The sequence below is a fragment of the Schistocerca gregaria genome, chromosome 2 (genome assembly GCF_023897955.1).
Source record: "Schistocerca gregaria isolate iqSchGreg1 chromosome 2, iqSchGreg1.2, whole genome shotgun sequence".
Classification (NCBI taxonomy): Eukaryota; Metazoa; Arthropoda; class Insecta; order Orthoptera; family Acrididae; genus Schistocerca; species Schistocerca gregaria.
The window spans coordinates 633,308,083-633,328,187 of NC_064921.1; the positions used below are offsets into that span (position 1 = coordinate 633,308,083).

General features: G+C 40.0%; 1 protein-coding gene across 1 annotated transcript in view; it reads left to right on the forward strand.

The window, feature by feature from the left end:
• Positions 1 to 12,633, forward strand: part of LOC126334654 (piRNA biogenesis protein EXD1-like) — a 127,776-nt gene extending 115,143 nt beyond the window's left edge. The window contains exons 7-8 of the mRNA XM_049997099.1: positions 329 to 520; positions 12,410 to 12,633. Of these exons, the coding sequence (XP_049853056.1) occupies positions 329 to 520; positions 12,410 to 12,487 (270 nt within the window). The 3' untranslated portion in view covers positions 12,488 to 12,633. The remainder of the gene's footprint in view (positions 1 to 328; positions 521 to 12,409) is intronic.
• Positions 12,634 to 20,105: the final 7,472 nt, after the last annotated feature.

Genomic DNA, 20,105 nt, shown 5'->3' on the forward strand with positions numbered 1-20,105 from the left:
AGTTACTCAACCAGCAATTCAGATTTATCAAAAAGTGCATTTAAAATTTTTTCCTTGTTTTACAGTTTTATTAATATTACGTATGCATGTACTTTGCTTGGCTGTTCCCCACCTTTGGCTGTTAGCATAAATGTCAATTCTATATGAAGTGTCGCTGCAACTGTTGTTTTGGTTGTCACTTATGGTAGCAGCTTTATTAAATTCAGTGACTATGTGTTTAATTTTTTTTCCATCTGTCTTATGTCCTGGAACCGTAAAAATTTATGTGCTCCTTCTATGCAGTTTGTGCTTTGCCTCCTTACAATAAAAGTCATTGCTTTTGTTCAAGACGGATCTCTCTTCTTGGATGAACCGACCACTCCACCTTGCTCTTCAGCAGGAGGCTGTGAAAAATGGAGTGTTCTTACTTTTACTTCATGATAAACACAAGGTTCTAAGTGATGAAGCTTTCAAACATGGATGTAATATTTATCTCAGCATTGGACATAAGATGAAGAAAAGTGACATTGCTGCTTATCTGGTAAGACACTCTTTTCCCTCTTTGCTTGTCTGTGCTTGTGATGGACTGTATCTCTTTATTACGTTACCATATTTTTCTTCAACAGCATGTGCCCAGAAGAAAGACCAATCATTCACTATAGTTCAAGATGTGTATTATCATTAATAGTGCTTAGAACCAACTTTTAGAAAATAGTGACATTTAATAAATACCAATTTTAAGATTTTTCAAATTGGTTAAACATTTGAATTAGTTTCCAGAGGCATTAAATTCGAAAAGCTGTAGTAAAACTATTGGGATCATGATGCAGTCATTTTCTCATTGCTGATGCAGGAAATTAACCATGTATTCCATATGTGATAAAAATACGACATAACAATATTGTGAAAAGGATAGTTGCTAGATGTAACAGAAAGACAGAAAGACTGTTAGCAAGTAACATGAAACTACAATCAAACAAAAGTCGTCAGGCAAAACTCAAACATGGGAATGTAGGATATATTGTCGGAGAGTTCCCACCTGAGCAATTCAGAAAAGCTGGTGTTGGTATGTAGGATACAGATGGCACATGCTGTTAAGTTGTGTAATTAATATTGCAACATGAAACTACAGTTGCATATATGCAGCTTTTACTGTTATTTATAAAAACTACTCTGCATTAGTGAGGATCCTGGCATTTTAGAAGGCATTAATGTGTGGCAATGCTAAACAGTTTCAATACACCACTTTGTTCTTACTGACTGTACACAAGGAAGTTATTTGTGTGTGTATAACCATACCAATTGACTTTGCAAATGGTAGTAATGGCTTAAATAGTGGGAGGGGGGAGGACAAGATACAGGATTAGGCTTTGGTATGTAAGAACTGAGATGTAGCCATGATGGTTCAGTGTGTCCCAATGGAAACTGTTTACATCTAAACCATTTTACATGGCTGGCACTATTGTGCATCAAATACAGAATCTTCATCAATTTGTGAATGATATATTGGAGCCAATATGTGTACAGATTTATGGATAGGATTGGAATTAAAAACATAATTAACAAAATCCCTTACCCATGATAAAAGAATATTCTCATGAATTTTGGACATGGGACTGTTTTACCTCTCTCTTCCTTTTCCTGTGGGGCACCATTACTTCATCACTACATCAGTCGCCTTTTCAATTACAGTGCGCAACATCCCTCACATTCCACTCCCCACCACATTAGAACAGAGGAGTTATTCCCCCCCCCCCCCCCTCCCCCTCCGTGCACCGATAATGATGTAGAAAATACCAGGCCAATTGAATGAGAATTCTTCTGGGCTGATTGCTAACTGACTAAATAACTAACTAACCAGCTTAACCATTTCAGAATAGATCATGAATACGACACTTTGTAATGGTGTGGAACGTGTCAGGTTAATAAAAGATATCTGTACATGATATTACATTACACAAAATATTGCATGACACTAATGTTTAAGTTCCCCCCTCCCCTACGGCAGTAAATTATTGAGTGGTAAATTGAGTGAATCAGCCAATAGAGCTTGAACTATGAAATCCCAAGCCATCTGAATCAGATTTTTTGTGCTCATCTCATTACGTAACAATTGGGGCATTCATTCAGCACTGAGTTTTCAGAAGTTTGAGCAGTCACTTAAATGTCTTGCTCTATTTGAGTAAGTTCTGCATACATTTGAAGCACTTTATGAACTGTACAATAGGGATCTTTGGGAATCAGCCATTTTAATATGTCCACATATGTGTCAGTCAGCCGGCCGGTGTGGCCGAGCAGTTCTATGCGCTTCAGTCTGGAACCGCGCGACCGCTATCGTCGCAGGATCGAATCCTGCCTCGGACATGGATGTATGTGATGTCCTTAGGTTAGTTAGGTTTAAGTAGTTCTAAGTTCTAGGGGACTGATGACCTCAGATGTTAATTCCCATAGTGCTCAGAGCCATTTGAACCATTTGTGTCAGTCATCATAATGTAGTTTGCTGATATTTAATTTTCCTAAACCACATTTTACCCACAGAAATTGTTGATGAGTCTGTTGTTTTCCATAAGTGACAGCAGGTAATGGTACACACTTCACTCATGGTGCAATTAGGAATTGCTGAGTTAAAGTTTAGACGCTATCCTGGCCCAAGTGTTTAAGCTACCTACTGCTGTGGTGATATTAAACCCTAATCTTTCTTCTGTGTACACCACTTGCCATAGGAGCTTTAGAGGTGAATGGAGGATATTATGGGTAAATTTTCTGGTTGCACTATTGTAATAAAGGCAGATTTGAGCTTGCCAGCTGTAGAATGTGGTGCCAAGAATAGAGATTCACATGACGCTGTTCTGGCTATGTCTTAGATCTCCAAGTAACTAACCAAGGGAACTTCTGAATCAGTTACATAGAGTAGTGAAACTGTGACCATAAGGGTGTTATAGCTTCAGTGAGTGCAGAAATTAAAAGGAATGCTATGTAAAATAGCACTAAATGTAAGATGTAACTCATGATGAGAAAAAAAGTGTTCAATTCATCAAAAGCTGTAAGTTTATAATAATGAAATGTGTATCTTGTGTAACATAATTTTGAAAGTAAGTGAGAAAAAAACTACAAACATGGTTATGAGATATCCCATACAGTGTCAATGTTGTTTCATGAGCATTCCTGCGTAATGGAAAAAGTGATGAATTCAGGGTGTGTTACTGAAAGAAAAGACCTACTAAAGGTATTATGTGATTAAAATGCAAAGCAATGTTTTATTGCATTTCTGTAAATATAAATCTGATCTATAAATTATTTACATATGCCAACGAAGATTTAGCTTCAAAATATAGATGATAAAATTGAAATTGTATCAGTTTTAACTAAAGAGAATATAACCTTAAAATATAAATGTGGGAAGTTTCAACAAATGAAGATTGGACCTAGAATATCACAGTTCTTGGAAAATAAATATATTACAATGGTAGTTTCAGGAGCCATTCACAAATTAAATTCCTCTAATGGTAAAAGCACTGAACCTGTTAACAGTGTAGTGCACAATCTTGAAGGACAAAAAATCAGAAAATAAGTGTGTCACAAATACCACCCCAGTGATAAAATAGTATTACTTTCATATAACCGTTGCATGAACTGTGCGAGTATACTGAAAAAATTTTCAGCATCCAATTGCAAGTGTGTATCATTTATTAAGCTGAATGGCATGTACAAATATGTTACAAGCAACAATGAGAAAAAATGACCATGTAATTATTTTTGTGAAGGCTCCTAATTTAAATCACCAAATCAAACATTTATAAAACACATAAGATTAATGCTTACATTTGCCATGGAAACTTGGTCGTTAGCATCAAAAGATATTGCAATGCTAGATGCCTTTGAATGAAAGATACTTCACCTGTGAAAATGGAAGATGGAGGAGGAGGGAGAGGTACATTCATGAACTGAACACTGTATGTAAAGATCCACCTATTAGAAAAGTAATGAAATCAGCCATATGGGTGGACACATGATGTGGGTGATTCTAGTATATCGCTATTTTATTTATTCGTGTCAGAAGCATTTACAATATATAAAATAATGTACAATATTTACATGTTGTTTGTAGATACATTTACAAGATAATTATTTACACTTTTGCCGCCCAGACGTTAGCGACCTGTATTGAATTTGGCGTTGGATGTAGCAGGTCTTCTGTTGTGCATGTTGCTGGACATTGGGTACACTGGAGCAGGTGGGGGGTCGTCTCCGTTGCTCCACACTCGCAGAGTGGTGGCTCCTCTAGGAAACCCCATTTGGTCAGATTGCTCTTACATTTCAAGACACCCGAGCGTAGTCTGTTTGAGGGATCTCCATGTACTCCAACTCTCTATGTTGCCGGGTGGTAGTCTTTCGCTTGGTGTAATCCATCCCACAGTACTGGTAAGCCTTGCATGCCATAGTTCGATTCGGCATTGCTGTGGTGCCCCAACTAGAGCCTCGGTAGATCTGAGGAAGCTCTTTCTGGATTTTAGTCGTGGGTTTGCTGGCTGATAGCCATCCATATAGGGGGTGAGCTGCAGAAGTTTCTGATTTTTCCTTCTCGCTTTTTGCTGCTACCTCCCAGCGGATGTCGGAGGGTGCAATTCCCACGAGGCTGTACAGTTTATCCAGAGGAGTAGGCTTCAGGCACCCGGTGATGATACGACAAGTATCATTAAGAGCAACATCTACTGTTTTGGCATGGCAGGAATTGAACCACACTGGGCTTGCATATTCTCTGGCAGAGTAACACAACGCAAGGGAAGAGGTTCTCACAGTGTTGGCGTGTGCTCCCCACGTTGTGCCTGTTAGCTTTCTGATGATATTGTTCCTGGCTGCCACTTTTTGCTTGGGATTTAGGCAGTGCCTCTTGTATGTTAATGCACGGTCAAGGGTGACCCCTAGGTATTTGGGATACGTACAGTGTTCTAATGATGTTTCTTCCCAGGTGATTTTGAGGGCTCTAGCTGCCTGTCGGTTTTTAAGATGGAAAGCGCAAGTCTGTGTTTTTCCAGGATTTGCTCTCAACTGATTTTCCCTGTACTAAGCTGACAGATCTCCCAATGCTTTGGACAGATTCTCTTCAACAGTTTCAAAGCAGCGGGCTTGGGTGGTGATAGCACAATCATCTGCATAGATGAAGCTCTGTGTTCCTTCAGGTAGTGGTTGATTATTTGTGTAGATGTTAAACAAAGCTGGAGCAAGCACACTTCCCTGGGGTAATCCGTTTTTCTGTGATCTCCGTCTGCTTCTCTTGCCCTGGAATTCAACAAAAAATCTTCTATTTTCAAGGAGATTCCTTATGAAACAGGTTAGCTGGTAGTCTCTAGTGGCATTGTACAGCTTCATTAGAAGTCTTCTATGATTAACTGTGTCATAAGCTGATGTTAGATCTATAAATACAGCTCCTGTGATCTCTTCCCTTTCAAAACCATCTTCGATGTGCTGTGTTAGTTTCAGCACTTGAGATGTGGAGCTCTTTCCCTGTCTAAATCCAGCCTGCTGTGGGATGTATATTGTCCCTAGCTTCTCGGTTAGTCGATGTAGTATGAGTCTTTCAAGGAGTTTATACAGATGACATAGGAGAGATATAGGGCGGTAGCTTTTAGGATTATTTTGGTCCTTGCCAGGCTTGCGGATAGCTACAACTTTGGCTTTCTTCCAGATTTTAGGAATCTTGCAGGATTGGACACTGTTGTTTATTAGGTCTCTCAGCCATGCTTTTGTTATCGGCCCAAAGTTCTTTATCTGCTCAACTCTTATATCATCGAGGCCTGCCGCTTTCCAATTTTTGCACTTACTCAGAGCGAGATACACCTCAGTCTGGGCAAATGGTTGAAGCAGAGTATTGGTTTCTTGGTCAGGTCGTCTCTCACATGTCTTCTTACCAGGCCTGGCTGAATAAGGTGGTTTCCCATTTTGTACGAGTTGGTGTGCAATTTGATCAGCTCGGACATTCGCATGCACATTCGCCTGTGAAGGGTCATTATTCAAGCGTTTTAGAAGCCTCCAGGCCTCTTGGCCATTTCTACTCATATCACAGTCTTCCATCAGTTTCTCCCACTGTCTTCTCTTTGCCTCAGAGATTGAGGAGAGGACAGATCTAGCTATTTGGGAGGTTTCCTCACTGAATGGGTTTTCAGAGTATTGGGTATAATACTCCTTGAGCAGTGTAGCTGTTTCTGAAGTTACGCCCTGCAGGTAGTTTGTCTTGCAGCCTCTTGGGTTACATGCTCACGAGCAGAATTTAACAAGCTCAACAAAGTGTTCATACTCTTCAGGCACAGGCTTAATTGTTTGAACTTTATTGTCCAGCATTTTAGAAAGTTTTGGCCAATCTGCCTTCTTAAAATTATACCTTCGTCTAAAATCAATTTCTCGGGGTCTTACGATGGGAAGAAATTGGCACATTATTGGTCTATGTTGTGTGTTAGGTATGGGATGACACACTGATTTGTGGCATTGTTGCGCTGCATTTTCACTCACAAATAAGAGGTCAGGGTTGTACCCTCGTTGCCACCTTCCACTGTCAAAGGATGGAGGAAGTTTACTATCATAAATGAGGGAGAGGGAGTTAGTTTCCGCCCAAGATGTAACGGCTTCTCCATTTTCATCTTCTCGGGTGTATCCCCAGGTATGGCTGTGGCTATTAAAATCCCCTATTACCACAGATATCTTCCGTGAGTCAAAGTTTTTAGGAGGAACAAAGGAGAATTTTTCGGAAGGAGGCTTGTACACTGACGTTATCACACAGTTGCTGAGTTCCAAGGTGATGATCTCGATGTTATTGTCATGTGTGCAATAGGCACTCAAGACTTGGATTTCAGGCTTGACGAAAATAGCACTTCCATATTTAGCATGAGGTATTTCTGCAGCTAGCTGCAAACCAGGTATTTTCGGTCGTCTTTGCTGGGTGTCTCTGTGAGTTTCTTGTATGCACAGTACATCACCCTTCTGTTCACGGCACAGTTCTTGAAGCAGCTGTTGCTTAGGTCGTTACGTGCCTTCAATGTTTACTGCAATAACTGTCAGAACAGGTTCTAAAAAGAACCATTTGTTTAAACGTATCTTGTTTGGACTCATAAGTGCTTATGGCATGCTGATGTTCAGTTCAGTATCTATTTCAGATACCTATGCACGGGCACCACGTGCAGGAATCAGCTTCACCCCCAGTATATTGCTAATAAAGGTAAATATAACCTATTCAGTGGACATTCCGATTTGAAGTCCAACTGCTCCAAAAATTTCACTGTAGGGAAATCTTCCTTCTTGATGCACTCTTTTTCTATAGTAAAAACTTCTTCTTCTGTTATGGTTTTTTTACTGACTCCACTAAGTAGATGGTGGGTTGTATCAAAGTCATCATTAACACCATGGGCAGTGTCATCATAACTGCCGTCTGCTTCACATCTCCTGTGCAGCAAGCTATGTAAATTTAAGTATTAACTGCGTTTTTCTAACTTGTCACTTCTTTTTCTGTGTGTTTTTGCTTTTAAGAAGCTTTAATTTTTGAGTACTAGTAATAGTGTTCCATAGATTTCATGTTTGTTTTGAATACAGTCCAGAGACGGTTAGTGCATATTTTCATTGTTTCCAACAAGAAGTGTCTAGTAACCACAGTTTAGTCAGCTATCAGCTGCCTTTAGTGAATTAGCAGCCTAGTTAAAAGTTGATTACTTAACTCTCTACAGTAAATTGTTGATTTCTTAGGATGGATAGGATGTGTGACTGCTGTGTACGGACACAGGAGTTGGCTACTGTTCGTGAACAGCTGAGCATGCTGATGGCTGCGGACAGCCATCTTCAGGCTGCTGCCTCAGAGTGTAACGGCAGTGGGGAGTCTGGCACGTCGCATGGTATACGCCAGGTGTCATATACTTTACCCGCGGTCTGTGCTGTCGAGATATCTTCGCGGGTACCGGGTGCGGTTGGGCCACCCTCTCCCCAAAGGGAGTGGTGGGTTTAACGGCGTTCACGCCGCAAGAGGTGGAGGGTCAATTTGGAGGCTGGCAATGTGGCATCGCCCGCTCTGCCTGTGAGTGGACAAGTGGGACAAGTGGCTACTCCTTCAGCAAGGTCCGAGCAGGCACACGGGGTGGGGTGGTATTAGTGATTGGGAGCTCAAATGTTAGGCGGGTGATGGAGCCCCTTAGGGAAACAGCGGAAAGGTTGGGGAAGAAGGTCAGTGTTAACTCTGTCTGCTTGCCGGGGGGTCTCATCCGAGATGTGGAGGAGGCCCTGCCGGCGGCGATAGAGAGCACTGGGTGCACGCGACTGCAAATTGTTGCTCATGTCGGCACCAATGACTACTGCTGTCTGGGCTCAGAAGTCATCCTCAGTTCATACAAGTGGTTTGCGGAGTTGGTGAAGGCGGATAGCCTCGCTTGCGGTGTTGTACTGTCATTCCCAGATCCGATTGAGGGCCTCGGGTTTGGAGCCGCGTGGAAGGCTTAAACCAGAGGCTCAAACGATTCTGCAGAGATCTGGGGTGCAAATTTCTCGACCTCCGCTATTGGATGGAGAAATGTAGGGTCCCCCCTGAATAGGTCAGGTGTGCACTACATGCAGGAAGTGGCTATAAAGGTAGCGGAGTATGTGTGCAGTGCACACGTGGGTCTTTTAGGTTAGAGAATTCCCTCCCTAGGCCCGACAAGACACCTCCAGAGACGCGACAAGGTAGCAGTAGGCAAAATACAGTAGGGAATGACAATATTAATGTGGTAATAGTAAACTGCAGGAGCATCTATAGAAACGTCCCACAACTGCTCTAATTAATAAACAGTCGCAATGCCCACATAGTACTAGGGATGGAAAGTTGGCTGAAACCAGATGTAAACAGTAATGAAATTCTAATCTCAGCAATTGGATGTCTCTGTAGGCCCCCTGGCTCAGCAGCTGTTGTGATAGAACACCTGAAGGAAAATTTGGAAAATATTTTGAGTAGATTTCCCAACCATGTTATAGTTTTGGGTGGAGATGTTAATTTACCAGATATAGGCTGGGAGACTCAAACGTTTATAACGGGTGGCAGGGACAAAGAATCCAGTAATTTTTTTTTTACATTGTGTTATCTGAAAAATACCTTGAGCTGTTCAACAGAGAACCAACATGTGGCAATAACATATTAGACCTTCTGGTGACAAACAGACCCAAACTATTTGAAACAGTTAACGCAGAACAGGGAATCAGCTATCATAAAGCAGTTACAGCATTGGTGATTTCAGCTGTAAATAGAAATATTTAAAAAGATAGGAATATTTTTCTGTTTAGCAAAAATGACAAAAAGCAGATTTCAGAGTACTTGATGGCTCAACACAAAATTTTTATCTCAAGTACAGATAGTGTTGAGGATCAGTGGACAAAGTTCAAAACCATCCTACAATATGCATTAGATGAGTGTGTGCCAAGCAAGACCATAATAGAAGGAAAAGAGCCACCGTGGTATAATAACTGAGTTACAAAACTGCTACAGAAGCAAAGGGAACTTCACAGCAAACATAAACATAGCCAAAGCCTTGCAGGCAAACAAAACTTACACAAAGTGAAATGTAGTGTGAGGAGGGTTATGCGAGAGGTGTTCAGCAAATTCGAAAGTAAAGTTCTATGTACTGACTTGGCAGAAAAACCTAAGAAATTATGGTCTTATGTCAAAGCAGTATGTGGATCAAAACAAAATGTCCAGACACTCTGTGACCAAAATGGTACTGAAAGAGAGGGTGACAGACTAAAGTTCAAAATACTAAATGTCTTTGACCATAGCTGTTTCACAGAGGAAGACTGCCCTGTATTTTTTTCTCTAGATTGTTGCACAGATGACAAAATGGTAGATATCGAAATAGATGACAGAGGGATAGAAAAACAATTAAAAATTGCTTAAATGAGGAATGACCACAGGACCTGATGGGATACCAGTTCGATTTTACCCACAGTACGGGAAGGAACTTGCCCCCTTCTTGCAGCGGTGTTCCGTAGGTCTCTAGAAGAGCATACCGTTCCAAAAGATTGGAAAAGGGCACAGGTCATCCCTGTTTTCAAGAAGGGACGTCAAACAAATGTGCAGAACTATAGACCTATATCTCTAACATCGATCAGTTGTAGAATTTTGGAACACGTATTATGTTTGAGTATAATGACTTTTCTGGAGAACAGAAATCTACTCTGTAGGAATTATCATGGGTTTCGAAAAAGACGATCATGTGAAACCCAGCTTGCGCTATTCGTCCACGAGACTCAGAGGGCCATAGACACGGGTTCCCAGGTAGATGCCGTGTTTCTTAACTTCCGCAGGGCATTTGATACAGTTCCCCACATTTGTTTAATGAAAAAAGTAAGAGCATATTGACTATCAGACCAATTGGGTGATTGGATTGAAGAGTTCCTAGATAAGAGAACACAGCATGTCATTCTCAATGGAGAGAAGTCTTCTGAAGTAAGAGTGATTTCAGGTGTGCCACAAGGGAGTGTTGTAGGACTGTTGCTATTCACAATATATATAAATGACCTTGTGGATAATACCAGAAGTTCACTGAGGCTTTTTGCGGATGACACTGTAGTATATCGAGAGATTGTAACAATGGAAAATTGTACTGAAATGCAGGAGGATCTGCAACGAATTGACGCATGGTGCAGGGAATGGCAATTGAATCACAATGTAGCCAAGTGCAATGTGCTGCAAATGCACAGAAAGAAAGATCCTTTATCATTTAGCTACAATATAGCAGGTCAGAAACTGGAAGCAGTTAATTCCATAAATTAACTGAGATCAGAAATTAGGGAGTGATTTAAAATGGAATGACCATATAAAATTAAACGTCGGTAAAGCAGATGCCAGAGATTCATTGTAAGAATCCTAAGGAAATGCACTCCGAAAACAAAAGAAGTAGGCTACAGTACACTTGTTTGTCCACTGCTTGAATACTGCTCACTGGTGTGGGATCCGTACCAGATAGGGTTGATAGAAGAGACAGCGAAGATCCAATAGAGAGTAGCACCCTTTGTTACAGGATCATTTAGTAATCGCAAAAGCATTACAGAGATGATAGATAAACTCCAGTGGAAGACTCTGCAATAGAGAGGCTCAGTAGCTCAGTATGGGCTTTTGTTGAAGTTTTGAGAATGTACCTTCATCGAGAAGTCAAGCAGTATATTGCTCCCGCCTGCATATATCTCGCGAAGCGACCATGAGGATAAAATCAGAGAGATTAGAGCCCACACAGAGGCATACCGACAATCCTTCTTTCCACGAACAGTACGAGGCTGTAATAGAAGGGAGAACCGATAGAGGTACTCAAGGTACCTTCCGCCACACACCGTCAGGTGGCTTGCGGAGTATGGATGTAGATGTAGACGTAGACAAAAAGAAACACTTTCACAGTGTTAGTTATGCCCGTATTTTTACCCCGTAAAGTAGACTATCAGTCACATAGCTTACATTTAACCAATTTGTTGTTCAGATTCGGTTCTTTGTCTTCAGTTGAGCACATTGTTGTCGTAACAGATGATTTCAGTCACATTAAGTGTACATTTCTTGAAGAACTCCCTATTTGCCAAAGTACCCCCTCTTCTTCTTATTCTTCTTCTCCTCCCCTCCCAGTTTATATGCCACAACAAAACTAACCTGACTGTTTCATGGTTATTTTGTTCTGATTAAAAGATTTTGTTGATTTTTCTATTGAACCATCATTTTGTGTCCTTGCAAATACCCGTGATATTCTGTTTCAAAATGCCATTTTAGATAGTGTTATTGGAAATCTGCTATGTCTTCATTGTAAATTAAATATGCACCATTTCACCAACACTTGTTAAGAGAGAGAGAGAGAGAGAGAGAGAGAGAGAGAGAGAGAGAGAGAGAGAGAGAGAGAGAGAGACGAAAAGAAGAAGAAGTTGTTCACCCGTTGTTGAATTATAGCTACTGGTATCCATTTTCCTGCTTTTTTCATCGTCCATCACACTGAAATGTTATGATAACAGTTCACTGAAAGAGAACATCAGTCTTCCAGAAAAGCAGATGCTGAACAACTGAACTGCTGAAACGTTGCTTTCATGAAGCTAAGAAGACAACCGCCACCATGTCAGAGCCATCACCCAGTTGTCACTCTTATGTAATGAGTGATTGTTGTAATTTTGAGCACTAATGGTTAACAGTCATTTTAAAAAAAATGATAATTTTTGTAATGATATAACAGATTTAGGAAAATATGTTATTAACAATCTTGATACTACTGATGGCTACAAGGGAAACCTATTAACCCATATTAATGGTAAGCAGTATCATATGCTGATTTAGCATTATTTGACACATGCTGCGTTTATGTGTGTGTGTATTTAATAATTATTTTGATTTATTAATTAATGAGCTATCTGTATTTTACTGCATTATTCTTGTAAGTTTATATATTATATTTTTCAGCCAAAAATATTCATGGTACCTTCTGATATGCTGGAAGTGATGCATATGGTTCGTGGTGGTTCTGGATATTATGTATGAGCAACAAGATACCAAAGACATACAAAATAGAAATCAATAATTTGTCTCAATCATAAATGTTTATGTAAAGTTATAAAACTTCAAATACGAAAATAGAATTTTTCATTATTTTGCTAAGATTTCAATAAAGTTAACAGTAGAGAAAATGCTTATCTGATTCTGATGGCGCTTCACAGAGTACTTCTGCTGCTTTGTGTATTTTACAAATGCTATTTTGTTTGTGCCACATAAAGGAAAAGGCACTGAAAAGAATCCTCAGGATTCATCGAACGCAAAATATCTATTGTCCTGACTTCATTCAGACACAGTCTATCCTTAACCAAAGTATGTATTAAAGAATTACCTTGCACTGGAACAATTCACTGAAAGAACACACATTTGACATTGTGAGGAGAATACAGGATATGAAGGAAAATCTAACTGTCGAAAGAAGCAGCATGTGTGACTTGTGTTCTGTGCAGAATGAGATGGTGCATTTTCATGGGGCAAACACCTTATTTAACAGCTTGCCGCAACACTTTGTAAACCTACTGTAACTTGGGTAGACACAAAGGATTTACAAACATTGGTTGCTAGTGGGCATTGATTTAAAACAATGAGACAAGTTGAAAATTTGAGTGGAAGTGGGATTTGAGCCTACTAGGCAGATGCTCTGAACCCTAAGCCATCCAAACACAGTTGTGATTACAACTGCCTGGACTAACCTAGCATGCCTCCCATCAAACCCAAATTCTCAGCTTATTTACACACTAATAATGTACTGCCCCCTGCCCAATATCCACACTACTCATGACATTTTGCCGATTCCAGTAAGAGTTCAAGCCTGGCGTACATCTACACTGGAGAAATCATTGTGATACATTCCACGTGGGAAAAATATATCTAAAAACAAAGCTGATGTGACTTACCAAACAAAAGTGCTGGCAGGTCAATAAATACACAAACATACACACAAATTCAAGTTTTTGCAACCAACGGTTGCTTCTTCAGGGAAGGAGAGGGAAAGACGAAAGGATGTGGGTTTTAGGGGAGAGGGTAAGGAGTCATTCCAATCCCGGGAGCGGAAAGACTTACCTTAAGGGGGAAAAAGGACAGGTATAAACTCGCACAGACACACATATCCATCCGCACATACACAGACACAAGCAGACATTGGTCCACTTCTGACTTTCACAGCATCAATTCTGGTGGAGTAAGTCCTGTGGAAGATATTTACAATTTGCTCCAATAGACACACTTAGTCTGTGTTGTAGACACATACACCCTTATAAACTTATTGAATTCCTTGAAAATCCTTCCCACAGGATTTGCTTTTGAATGGAGAAATGTGCTGTATTTGTTTGGCTTTCAGGAAGATTTTTCACGGGGGGAAAAGGGCTCATGGGATGCAAGGATAGTAATTCTAAAGGCTTTGTAGGAAAAACAGGCTGTAATTCAATCAGGTAAGAGTGGTTTGAATATTTTGCTTTCTGGCAAACAATTTGATTTCAAAACTTACAGAACTTGCTGATGCACACTAGGAAAATATGAATACATGACAGTTTTGTTCATGCACTTGGGAACACCGTAATATCCCCAAACACAATGGTTATAATTAATAAATTACACATGCACAAACAAGAAGATTCAGATGTGCAGTGATGAAATAATACTCCTTTGTTTAAGGTGAAGGATTTACATAGTTCATGATGGCTATTTTGTTGAAGCTCTTGCTTTACGGCTTTCCCATTGGAAATCAGCATCTCGTGGAAGACTCGTGTTATTACAGAATTTTAAGTAATATAAACAGAAGGTGTCACCATATATACAGGGTGCATACGACCCGGGACAACCAGGAGATCCAGGAAAAACCTGTGAATTTTTTCATCGAGGAGAAAACCAGGAAATACCTGCGATTTTTTTAGAATTCTGGGAATTTTTCATTGTTTTAGTTATCAGTTACATTTTCGTAATTTTGACTGGTAAGAACCAATATTCTAACAAAGGATATTACTGTATGCCAGTACTGCAGAATAATACTGCTGCAATAAGACATGAATGAGAGAAAAAAAAGAAAATAAAACTTAAGTTACAAAGGAAATGCACCATATACAACAACAAAACACAGTATCATAGTCTGCCAACAGCAAAATGTGTCAAAAATTTTAGGAAGACTATGCAATACTTCAGAACAACAAATTGCCTGGGATGAGTGCGACGTCACAACTGTTTACATTAGATTCCTTTGAGCAGTTGCGAACAGACTCATGCGCATTTGCAGGTGAGTCGTGTATGAGTAGTAACTTCTCCCACTTCTGGCTATGGAAGTGTGGTTGTAAGCAGTAGCATCAAGCAGCCAGGTGCTACACGGAAAAATTTTACTGGCACTCATGCGCAACAGGCCCAGATCTACGGGACGGAAGAGGGGAGGGGCAAACTGGGGTGTCTGCCATGGGTGTCAATTTCAGGGTGGAGGGGGCATCAAATTCATATTCTTGAGGAAAAAACCTTGTTTCACAAAGTGATTCACAAAATAAATATCACACGTTGGTCTATTGATTATTCATATGATTTTGAAACATGTCCCTGTTGGTATTTGAACATTTTTAACACATTCTGAGTTGATTTCTGAGTGAATCATAAGCTGATTTTTGAATGCGTGCGTAGTGTATGCGATGTGTCTGCCATGGGAATCCCCATCACATCTAGAAGTAAACTTCCCTGCAGACAAAAGTGTACGGGGTCACACGAGCTGAGCGGGATAAAGCCGAATGGGTGACTGTGAATGTTTGTTTTTGTGGTTAACTGGGTTTGCAAATGATGAGCATTGTTATGATTACTCTTGAAAGCCATAGATTCAGACTACCAGGGCGGAAATAAATGACTAACAGGAATAACAGGTAAGAAAGATTACTTGTTATCTTCTCCATGTATCCAAGAAAATGAAATTTTGATAGAAAGTTTTTGACCAGACTTCTACATTAGTAAGTACCAGTTGTGCAGTCCCCAGCCAGCAGGCCTAAGTTCTATTCTGGGAGTAGCACAGAAAAAGTGTTGTGGGAACATGTAATAATGCCTAACCAGAGAATAAATGTGGGATAACTAAACTTTTGATTGTAGCAAGGTAAGTGAAGTTAACCGGAGAATAAGTTTTGATACAGTCAGGAATAGTTACAGGTTTACTTATGACAAGATTGTTTGTTAGAACGAGGAAGGAGAAGATAAGAAGCTGGAGTGTATTAATAAAATGTGAAGCTATATCCAAACTTAAAGCTTTTTGCTTGTAGTGGGCCTAATAGGCATTTGATTGCGGTTCTTTGTGAATTATATTCTGTCGTGTTGTAAAAATGACCATTGGCTCCAAAACAGTCTTGTTTATTTGGGGTGTATTGCTGCATTCTTAGACAGGCCTATTTCGTTTAATGTAGCAGACAGTGACAAAATACACGTAATCAGCTCCAGAAACAACACCAATATTGGGTACTATTTGTATTAACAGCTTTTTCAGTATTAGACAGTGACATTTCATTTTTTCTTACAGTAAAAGGTTTGACAAACTTTGATGAGGAAATAGATTCTTTTGGAGAAAGGAAAGCATGCCATGTAAAGCCGTAGCATGATTAGAGAGAAAAAACGCTATGACTTAAGAATTGGAGAAATGTGTACTCTGTCTTACTTGTGTCTTGTGTTTCCTGGTTTTATGTATCCTTTATTTAATTTTATGTCACACAAAACAGCAAGTTATTAGCAAATAGTCAATAAAGAGTGTAAATTTTCTGAAGAGTTCTTGTTCTCCTGGTTACAAATAATCCCATCCAGTATTAATTGTGAGGTTTTTTTAATAATAAAAAAAAGGGGGGAAGGATGTCAAACCGGTGGACTGGGAGCCAGTTAGGTACCACGAGAAATTTTAATTTCCACTCTCCTGAATATAGCTTGATGGCATCCATTACAAAATATACGTTTGAATTTGACAGAACAAAATAGTGATGTGCAATAGAAGAATGCTGTGTGAAGTGACATGACACTGTACTTTGTCACACTAAAGACCAAATAACATGTCTTAATTTCCTCGAAGACACATTTTTTATGTATCAGACTCTGCAGAAAGATATGCGCTACAAATCAAACATTTCTCGAAAAGTCAATTTAATTTTTAGCGTCCTGCTTCAAATGCTGGAGGAAGGGGGGAGCCATTATCTAGTACTCTTATTGCTCCAGTTTGGAAATATCGTATGAGGGGGGACCCAAAAGTAATCAGAATCGTAATGCTTTACATGTAGTAGCAGGTTGTGCTGCCAGAGAGTTATAGTAGGAGCTCTGCTGAGTCATTCTGCCATGCTGTGTCACCCAACAGTACGTAGAGTGCTTTCTTTGGCAGTTCTTTGAGTGTGCATACAGTGCAGACGTGACGCGAGGAAATGGCTAGTTCTTACAAACAATGTGCAGCAGTGAAGTTTTGTTTCTTGCCCGGCAAGAATGCAGCAGAAACTGTTGCGAATATTCAGACAGCCTACAAAGACCATGCTCTTAGTAAAATGCAAGTGTACAATTGGTTTTCCCAGTTTAAAAAGGGAGAAATGGTGGTTGAAGATCATATCCGTTCCGGTCGCCCTTCAACTGCTCGAAGCTCAACTGCTGGAGCTCAATTCAGCACATCGTGACCATCAATATGGGGATGCGAAGAGTGGCAGCAAAATTTGTGCCGAAGCTTCTTACCAGAGATCAAAGGGATCGTCGCGTTCAAGCCTGTCCAGGAATGAAGCGTTCAAAGATGATCCACATTTTTCGTCACACACAGCATTCCTCGCCGTCAGGTACTTTTGTGAGTTCGTCGTACGACCCACGGCTGACAGACAATACGAAGTGGAACGGAAAGTCCTCCTACACTGCTACACTGCACGCCGGCCTCACTCGGACTGGAAGCGCAGTGCGCGCAGCCGCTTCTGCTGCGCCGCCGTCATATCGGCCGCCTTCGCCTCGGCCGTGGTCGCGGCCGCACCGCTCGCAGGCTCCACCGTCACCGTACCGAAGCGCTCCCGCCTCTTCCGCATCTTCAGTCATCACAGTGGAAGTCACGTGGCTCACCTTGACCAAAAAAAGCTCGACAAGTGAAATCGAATGTGGAAACGATGTTGATCTGTTTTTTTAACATCAAAGGGATTGTACACACTGAACTTGTCCCTGTAAACCACACAGTAAACCAACAATTCTATTTGGTGGTTATGAAACAGCTTCAAAGAAGTTTGTTGGGAAAACATTTGGATTTGTGGGATTCTGGCGTGTGGTTTCTGCATCACACAGCTCTCAGCGTTCGCCAGTTTTTGTCCTCAACGAAGACGACTACCTTGACCCATGCGCCCTATTCACCGGATGTAGCACCCTCGGACTTCTTCCTATTCCCAAGGATGAAAAGAGACTTAAGAGGGAAGTGTTTTGCGGATGTGGAAGACATAAAACGCAATGTCATGAAAGTGTTAGAAGGTATCAAAGAGGACGAATTTAAAAGGTGCTTCAAACACTAGAATGAACATTTGGACACGTGTTTTAATGCTAATTGAGAGTACTTTGAAGGAGATTAAGGTTGTATTTGAAAACACTAAAGTATACGCTTTCTATAAAGAAATTCCAGTTATTTTTGGGTCCTCCCTCATAGATCCATGACGGAGGACTCTTGAGTTGTAGTGGGGAGGATGGTAGTCTCCATGTGACCTGTCTTTACATTTAGTGATTTTGCTGTTTCCTCTTCATTTATTGCTCTCACATCAAATGAAAACAAAACGAATTTCTGTGGCCAGGAGCTATTAAGTGAATTAAAATACATTCACATAATTACGGAAGGCTAAAATAAGTTACTAGTTTCAGATTTTATTTTATTTCCACCTTTCTAACAGTCAAGCATTAGTCGCCTTGCAGAACAATGAAGTTATTTTTGCAGGTTTGCTAAAGAAATTTGGCTTTTATTACTCTTTTCCACAGAGGCAATCCATTTATTTCAAACGAAGTGTTTAATTCCACACAGCAAAAAAATTTTGGAGACCCATATTGAACATGAAAGCTTAACTCTTCTTGTAGCTATACTGTATGCGTTTTAATTTAAACCGTTGACTTTTCCTGTTTGAGCATTCACGTTACTTAAGTAATTTTGCTGTTGGCTGATTGCATCACATGTCCTATGCTCTGAATATCTGCTGTCAGTGAATGGCGAGATCGAGTTGCATAAACTATAACCAGCTGACAAAAGTGCATAGTAATCTTGATTTCAGCCCTTCAAAAGCTACCATGCTGTATTTGATGGATTTCGTGTTTGTACTCCGGGTTTTGTTCCACAAAGTTCTATGCCAGTCTATAAAACCGTTGCCATTCAAAGAATTGATAAGTTGTACAGTCCCAAGGGAAACAATATTGTCACTTAACACCAAAAAAATGTACTTTCTCCAGGGCTACAACATATTTTCACTCGAGAAAAAACGTATTTTTAATTTCTTCAGTTACTTCCTGAGATGGTGCCACCTGGAAGCACAGTTTGTCACATATATCTTATTTGTGGTTATATTGTAAAAATTGTATATGCTCATATTGTCTGCTCCCACTGTGTGCTTTGATCATCGCTGTGAGGTTTGGTGAGGACGGTACGTTTTCTGCCAACAGCAGAATAATGTTGCTGCTTTCCATTACTTGACTATGTTGATAAGGTGTTCTCTGTTCCGCCAATTCATGTTAGTGTTGTTGCGAATATTTGGGTTATTAATCCTTGCATTTATTTGGCATTTGCTGTTCTAGCATAACCACACATATTATTGTTTTCCCAGCTATTGTCAAGACATTTTGCCTGTTGCTAGAGTAGCAATTTATGTACTTCACCAGGAAGTTTGCTACAGACAGACTACAATTCAGACATCTTTGTTCAAACCACATACACATCTTTTGTCAATTTGTCATGTTCAATCTGTAAAATATTTTGTTGTTTTGTAAGATCATCCAAACTCTTCGAAACCTTCTGCTGTTCATGAAGCATTTGTGTACATTGGTTAGAAAACATATTATCCTTTTGTTAAACTGCTTGCTTGCAGTGTCATGTTGAGTTAGCACTGTTTACATATATTTAAGTAGCAAATTTATGTTACCTTGTTCATTTAGAGTATTATTCAGCCTGAGGAAGAACAAGAAATATTGTTGGATTTAAAGTGAGAGCAGTCACCATCAGTGGTGTAGCAGTGGATGGTGAACTGAAGTAGGAGTAGACAACATATCTGAAGAAAAGGAAGAAGCCTATAATGATAATGAAAAGCCTGACGTATCCTTCATCCTTCTCGAACTTATCCAGTTGGTAATCCAGAAGTAACAGGAATTTAGCTTTCAGGTCTCTTTTATGCCTCAGGGAGCGTAGACTGAAAAAATATCCATTCAGCATCAGTAGCTGCTGTTTCCTGGTGTCTTTTTACTGTAGTAAGTTGTTAATCTCCAGCTTCGGCTCATATTGTCAGAATATTTCATTGCAAACTTTCCAAAATATGCCCAGTCATTAAATATTTTTGAAGTATCACAATAACAACAGATGATAACAAACAGAATACCAGTTCATTATGAAGTAGTAATGTCAAACTGTAAGATGCAGAAGAATCAATATTTCCTGGAA